A 7,917-nucleotide genomic window follows, 5' to 3' on the forward strand; every position below is an offset into this window, starting at 1 on the left:
TCATCTAGCTCAAACAACCCTGAACAACCAAGGAAAATGAAGAAAATAATGGCTAAACAAAATCTGAAACCGAAATTAAAAAAGCAGAAATTTTAATTCATAAACAAAGTGTTTTGCTATAAAATTTGTATGAACACCAACCTAACAAGCAGAAAAATAAAAGAAGGAAAAACTAAGGAAATCAAGGAAGAAAATAAAGGAGAATATGGTGAAAAAAGTAGCTAAAATCGCCTAAGGAAGTAGCTCCCTAGAGGAGCGGTTGCACCCAAACTACCAATCCTAAAAAAAGGAAAAAACCTACTCCTTACTACCCTTCATCCAGCCGCTGCCTTCGTCATATAAATCCCTTCGAAACTTTATTGATCCTCCAATTAAATGTTTTCAAGTCATTCTTCTAATGGTCCTACAATCCCTTTGCTTAGATGAGCCAACATGGATTAAAAAAGAGCTCATATTGGTTGGCAGGAGAAGATATTTTCACTTTGGCTTTGGCTTTGTTGTCCACTTGTGCTCGTTATGTGAATTTCGGAGACCAAGGTGTCCAATGAGAAGAAAGTGAGTTGGCATTTGACATGTGGTGGAGTGTAGGAGACTTAAGGAATGTATTACAAGACAAATTGTCAACTAATGCCAACTTGGATTTTTGACCTATGTGGACTTGTTGTCTCGAAGCTTGTGTGGCCATCCTAGGTGGCATTTTTTTACATCCAAATTGAAACAAAAACAGCCTTTGTGCTGCCCGTAACATGTCTCTTTCCTTATAAATTTTCCTTTTGATAAATTTTTCTACACATGAAAAAATAAAACAAAATTAGGTGAAAAATTAAATTTAATTGCTAAGAATCAAGCAAAATTAATTAAGTAAATATCATAATTAATTAAATAAATACTATGATAATTTTATATAAATAAAATTATCATTTGATCAAATTGTAATAGCTCAAACCTAATATTATTCAAAACTGATATAAATCATATTCAAAGTAATTTGAATCTAAATTCAAAATAATTTATACATTAAAAAATTGAATCAAATATGTTCGAACTCACCCACTTATAGAATTTAAGTAGAATGTAAAAATAGATATTATAAAAGTCACATCATATAAGCATCTATTTAAAATTGAATAAGCAATTAAAATATAAAGTATCTTTTTTATATTTGAATTGAAAAAAAAAATACAATAGTATTGAAGATCTGATCAAACAATATGAAGGAGTCCTGTTGGGTGGTATTATTATAAACAGGTGGTTGTTTATGTGTGAAGCAACCTTACGAGTGTTTTGGTTAGCTGGGAAGGAATCGGTTTTCAATTGAATTGGATGAGATGGTGAAGGCGTTTTCTTTGTCATGAAATTGAGATCACTGTGTTTTGGGTGAAGGCAATTGGAAGATATTCTATGCTAAATGAAGTCAATGGTGGTTTAATACTAAGAGATCGGAAACTTGGCTAGTAAAGCCAAATCTTAGAGTTGGGGTGCAATGGTGCTATCCAAGTGATAATATGCTAAAGTTCAACGGGGATGATCATCCAAGAGGAAAGCCTAGGCCAGTGGTTTGCGAATGGGTATCAAGGGATTATAAGGATGACACTCAAGGATTATTTTATGGCCTTTTGAGAAAGCAGGAGTCGAATACTGCAGAGATCCTGGCTATAAAGACAACATTTTAGAGTTTTCCACCTCCCCCTAGATTAAAAAAGGCGGTAATTATTGAGTCAAACTCAAGGGTGGCGATCAAGTGGTTGTGTCATAAGGAAACTAGGCCTTGGGTCTAATGAAAGATTTTATTGAGATCGATAGACTCAGTGATATCATTGGAATGGTAGACTTTGTTCATTTATACGGGGAGGCAATCCTTTATGATACTCTGGTTAAAATGAGGGTGGAAAGGGCATCACTATTTCAAGCCTAGCTGCAAGGATTATTGGTAAGATGTTGGGGTGTTGTGTATAGTATGGTGCGGATTTGGTTGATGATGCCAGGTGACTTCGCAGGGTTGTCCATATTGTAATGAAACCTATTATCATCAATAAAATATATATGTTGGTTGAGCCAAAAAAATTACAAAAAAGCCATAAAATAAAGCAATTTCTTAAATCAACACAACTCAAAACGACTAAAAAGATAATGATCTGATCGTTTGGTTGAGATTATTACAACCATCAATTCTTATTTCATCGAAATCAACATCTCAATGAAAAGCAAGCAAACCTAAAATATCAAACTTCATTTATAGAATTTATTAACACCAACCACATTGAAAATACGACACCTAAGTTGAAAGTTTGAAAATCCAGCAGCCATTGCCATGGCCTTGAATTGGTTCCTCATGGAAAGCAAGCCAAACCTAAAGATATAAAACATCATTTATAGAATTTATTGACACCAACCACATTGAAAATACGACACATAAGTTGAAAGTTTGAAATCCAGCAGCCATGGCCATGGCCTTGAATTGGTCCCTCATAGAATGCAAGCCAAACCTAAAATCATCAAACTTCATTTATAGAATTCAATGACACCAACAACATCGAAAATACGACACTTAAGTTGAGAGTTTGGAAATCCAGCAGCCATGGCCATGGCCTTGAATTGGTTTTCTGTCCTTTGCTTTGCCCCATGTCGTATAGCCATCATCAAGTCCATTTGCGAAAGAAACTTAGCAGCATTGCTTGACTCTGGTTCCTCGGACATCACATAGCTCATTACAATAACTTTCCCATTCTTTGGCAATGCTTCATAACAGTTTTTTAGGAGTTTTAAGCAATGTTCATCATTCCAATTGTGAAGCACTTCCTACAAAAAATAAACAAATTAAATGAACATGATATATGCCATGTGTGGTGGCATAAGATGATGAATAAAACAAAATGATTATAATTCTATTCTATGTTTAGTGTGCATCTAAATGAAAAGATTGGATTGCAAAAAAAATAATTACCCTCTTAATATAAGAGGATTTATTTTATATTTTTTATATTTTTTATATTTTCTTCCACTTTTTTTCTTTCTTCTCCTATCTCACCACCATCGTCTAGATTTCACTACAGCGAAAGGAGGGGGTCATTCAATATATTTATGCAGTAATTTGTCTATCCCAAAAGGAAATATATGAAACATTTAAATATTGAACCAATAACTATGATGTCGATGAATGTCAAATTGAGAATTATATACTTTATCCTATCAAGAATAATCTATCCATGGAAATATACCTTCATCATTATGGCATCTCCTTTAGGAACACTTAAGAACATATCTCCTCCAATATGCTCAATACCTGCAAGATATCCGAGATTAATTTACTTAATAGAAAAATATTCATAACTAATAATTAATTTTGTTTTGTCAAAATAAAGGGCTTGGTTTTTTTTCGCCAGAGAAATTATATGTATATATATCAACCAAAAAATTGTGTTTACAAAAAAAAAAAAAAAAGCCCCAACCACATTGAAAATACGACACCTAAGTCTTCATTTTAGTTTAAGAGGGCTTGCTGTTTTCTATGGTTACTATTGGTGTTTTAGTTTTCCTTTTAGCTAAATCATTAAAAAATCTCTTATACTTTTTTACATTTCTCAAATAAGCACATATTTTTTTTATTGTATCTAATTAAAATTTTTAAATATTAATTTTGTTTGATTAAACCATTATTTTAATCAAACACCAGTGATGACAAAGGCGGCGGCAGCTGTGGTGAGGAGGAGGGATGGAACTAGTGGTCATGTTTTTGAGGGCAGAGACCCTGACAAAGATTTCTATTCAGGAGAAAGACAATGAAATGGTGGTGGCGGTAACATTGACACTGGAGCTGGGCTAAGTCTCTCCCTTTTCATGGGCGTCTACATAAGCTTGGTGGGGATTTGATTTTTTGAGAATTTTTGGTTTGAACTTTGTTTGCTACTTCTCTGAGTTGTTTCAAGATTTGCAGTTTTTTTAGACAAGAAAAATACATGTTGCAGACATGTCAAGTCATGTAAAAAATAATATGCCAATTTTTTTAACATTTGTTAAATTTTAATCGGCTAAAAGCCATGTAAGCAATTTTTTCTACCGGGGTATAGTGTTACATGGAAATGAACATAAGACATCAGATTAATTTTTTTATTTAGATATCAAATTAAAAATTTATATAATAATTTAAGAGCTATTTAGGTCATTATTCCTTTTAAAAATTATCGATTGAATGAAAAAAATTACTTAAACTTTAATGATTAAATAAAAAATTTTAATAATTAGATGATCATTTTAAAAATATAATCATAATTGAGTGATGAATGGTTTATATTATATGAGTTAAGGAGTTTTAAGTATGATTGTTACCGGCATAAGATGGTGCTTGTTGAATAACATGTGGCATGTCATAGTTAATGCCCTTAATGGAAGGGTACTTAGAAATGATGATGCTGAGAGTAATGCCATATCCTCCGCCAACGTCTACCAACGAAGTTATCCCTTCGAATCCTTGGTACTTCTCAAGCACTTTCTTCACAATTACCTTGGAAAGATTAGCCATTGCCGTGTCAAATCTCTTGGCTATTTCTGGATTCAAGCTCATATACTGGTATACAGGCGTCCCGTATACTTTCTCAAAGATGTTCCCACCTTCAAGGACCAAATCTTTCAGTTGTAGCCTATTAAACAATAGATATATGCAAAATGTTAATATGTACATTGAATTATATTACTTTTCATTATTTTATAATGTCATTTGTTTTGGACTTCAACTATATTAATAATACGGGACAATAAATCAATGAATAAAATTATAATACGTCATATATTTTTATTGATTAATATCTGTTACGTCATTATTTTATCTATTATCATTAATAAATAATACAAAATGCTTAGCAAAAGCAAAAGTAAGATACTAAATAATAAATATTAAATCGTGAAAGATGATATCATTTAGAATTAATTTACACGCTCCTCCCTTTGTCTAAATAAAATACGACCTTCTTACCAGAAGTTAATATATAATGTTCTGATGTCAGTTTCAAGCACTTACCATAATTCCATCATGGCCTTATTGACGGTACAAGCAGCCAAAAATCCTCCATTTTCATCATGAGCAAATGCTTTACCAGGCAAAGCAAGTCCATAGAGTCTTCCAACCTTATAATTACCATCTCTATCTCCATCAAGGTTTCGCGAAATGCAGGTAACTAAATTGTAGCAAGCAAGGAGTCGGAGCATGCGATCAAGAAGGGAAGGGGCGTCGGGATTTTTTGCTTGAACCCGAGAAGCGATCTCGTAGGAAGAAAGACGAGCATCAGGGCCTGCTTTAGCTAAGATATCGAAGACACCGAGCTGGATGGCAGCATCCAGGACAAAACAAAATATGCTTGAGGATCGTAAACTCCAAGCATAACTACATGCTTCTTCCTCTTCAAACATGGAGAAGGAACTCAACTGATTCACTTGAGAACTCATTATTGTTTTTTCCTTTTTTTTTTTCTTTTCTTTTGGGACTTTGCCTTGAAAGATAAAGTTGATATGTTTTTCTGCTTTATAATGCAAGCTCTTCACCACTCGCCTCCCATTTATAATGGTGAAGATAGATATTTCAATAAAAAAAAGGTTATGAATGACTTTAATCAATAGCAAAATATTAAATATAAGTGAATAAGATGATATCACTTTATTAATGAGAAAGTTTATTAAAAAAATATTAATTTTTATATATCTATTTTAAGGGTTGATATTTATTTATATTAGCTTTTTAAGTGAGATGGTAATTCAAGAGCAAGTAAATTTGATCTCTCTAAATTCTTCTCAAACAATAATTTCAAAATAATTGAATAAAAAATTAAAATCAATATCAAAATATGATGCAAATGACATCAATTGATATATCTAGAAGTATATATAATCAACAATGAAAATAAAGAGATAGGGATAGAAAAATTAGATACAAAGATTTATAGACGTTCAGTCCTTCTCCACAAGACACCAACGTCATCTCTTTTTGATTGTTTACACTAAGGCTTCAATCCACTATTCTTGAATTGAAATTACATTTCTATCTTTTTCTTAAGGCTTAGATAATAAGCTAACACTCTCTACTTTCTAATTAAGTAGCAACCTTTCAATCTTACAAATTCAAGAGGATACATCACCTATTGATTACAAAATCATTTAATAGAAATGTAAACTTAAAACAACTTTCAAATGCTAAGTATTTGCCAAGTTTAAGTGTAAAGAAATGATGAATAAACAGCAAATATGATTTGGATATAATAAATACAAAAGATATGAATTTTTAAACTTTAACAACTTTTGATTCTTTTAGAAAATAAAAATATAGCTTGTTGGTTCTAGTTATCTTGATTCACCAATCTTATTGGTGTGTTGAAGTATCCTATATATAGAGAAATTGAACAACTAGTTGTTGAGGATGGTTTTGAAGAAGAAATGCCTGTTGAAAGCTTAAAAAACTAGCCATTATACATATCTCTTGGCAAATCCGATCAATCAGGTAAGGGACCTGATCCATCCCCTATGTAGGGGGATCGATCGGGTGATTTTGAAACCCTAACCAATTGATCCCTACAAGGAAGGGATCGATTCGATTAAGTTGGGTGATTGTCTTTTGTTTTGCACTCCACTCACTAATTTTATCATATCTTGAGTTATACAATTCAAAATCAAAAACCATTTGAAGATTTAGAAACTAGACTTAAAGGGCTTTCTACCCATATGAAATTCATTATCTAATTCATTGTATAGTGAATTTTCAATACTACTATTTGTGTAATTTTTAAATAAGTGCAAAGTGTCTAGTAAAAATCCAAAATCTTTTCTTAAAAAATTAAGATTTTGATTTTGTTTGATCCATTAGAAAGTAGACTCAAAGAGCTTTCCAACCATATAAAATTTAACTATTAAAATTTTGTGAATTAATATAGAAAAATAAAACAAGTTCAATGTTGAAAAATTTTGTTCTTGTAAAACAACTTTCTTAAGTTAATTTATTTCTCAAAACCAATATTATCAAAATTGTATTGAGTCCAAAATAAATAAGTTCACTTTAAAAAAATAATTGAACTTTCATTTAAACTTAAATAAATAATGTTTAAAGATAGTTTTGATTTGAGAAATAAGAAAACATAAAGAAAGGTTTATTTAAACTTTGAAAATCATATTATTTATTTAGTACTAAAATAATAAAACTTAAGAACATATACTAAATAAATATTTTTTAAAATCTTAATCAAGCTTGTTTATCTTAATATTTTGTCATTTCAAAATAAGGATTAATTCAAGGCTAACATTCTTCAATAGTTTGGCAAGATGTAATTCAAGATTTAAATCTTCCAATAGTTTGATAGAATTGAAAAACTTTTTTTTTTTCAAATTTTTTTAAATTTTAAAGAAAAAATTCAATCAAAATAGACAAAAAATTGCATGTAAATAATATCATGCATTAATATAAATAATAATATCATGCAATTAATACAAACTATCATGCATTCAAGATAAAATATCATGCAAATTAATTAATAATCATGCATAAATAAATAAATAAAACATTATAAATAATCTTGCCAAAAATTTCGATTCTTTAATTTAATCATTCAATTAAAATAACAAGTAGAAAATGTATACAAAAAAAAAAAAAAAAAACACAAATCAAATCAAATCAAAAATAAAAAATTAAATATAAAAAATTGAAAAGAAAAAGAAAACAAAGAAGGAAAACCTACGCTTGGGTCGGGTCACTAGGTTAGTCAATATGTTGGTCTCTTTAGATCTACTTTTGGGTCAAAGCTCCCAAAACAACACCGTATAGGACTGCGTATAAATGCAAAAAAAAAAAAAAAATCTTATTTTCCTCAAAATACCCTTACTCTTCTCTTTCTAGAATAAGTTTCATCCACCTTCTCTTTACAAATTTACCAAAAAATTCAT

At 30.5% G+C, this 7,917-nt stretch overlaps 1 protein-coding gene across 1 annotated transcript; it reads right to left on the reverse strand.

The window, feature by feature from the left end:
- Positions 1–2,137: 2,137 nt before the first annotated feature.
- LOC111309600 (caffeic acid 3-O-methyltransferase-like) lies at positions 2,138–5,483 on the reverse strand. Its single transcript, XM_089749021.1, has 4 exons — positions 5,015–5,483; positions 4,327–4,637; positions 3,219–3,283; positions 2,138–2,799 (listed from the first exon to the last, which is right to left on the reverse strand). The coding sequence occupies exons 1-4, from the start codon at positions 5,437–5,439 to the stop codon at positions 2,503–2,505; spliced, it is 1,098 nt and encodes a 365-aa protein (XP_089605147.1). The 5' UTR covers positions 5,440–5,483; the 3' UTR covers positions 2,138–2,502.
- Positions 5,484–7,917: the final 2,434 nt, after the last annotated feature.

The sequence above is a fragment of the Durio zibethinus genome, chromosome 19, assembly GCF_047325235.1.
Source record: "Durio zibethinus cultivar Kanyao isolate XHJ-2024 chromosome 19, ASM4732523v1, whole genome shotgun sequence".
NCBI lineage: Eukaryota > Viridiplantae > Streptophyta > Magnoliopsida > Malvales > Malvaceae > Durio > Durio zibethinus.

Coding starts and splice junctions, on each gene's coding strand:
- LOC111309600 (XM_089749021.1), bottom strand. CDS start 5,439: ATGAGTTCTCAAGTGAATCAGTTGAGTTCCTTCTCCATGTTTGAAGAG. Junction 4,638..5,014: donor AAGGCCATGATGGAATTATG/GTAAGTGCTTGA, acceptor ATTGTTTAATAG/GCTACAACTGAAAGATTTGG. Junction 2,800..3,218: donor GAGATGCCATAATGATGAAG/GTATATTTCCAT, acceptor TATTTTTTGTAG/GAAGTGCTTCACAATTGGAA.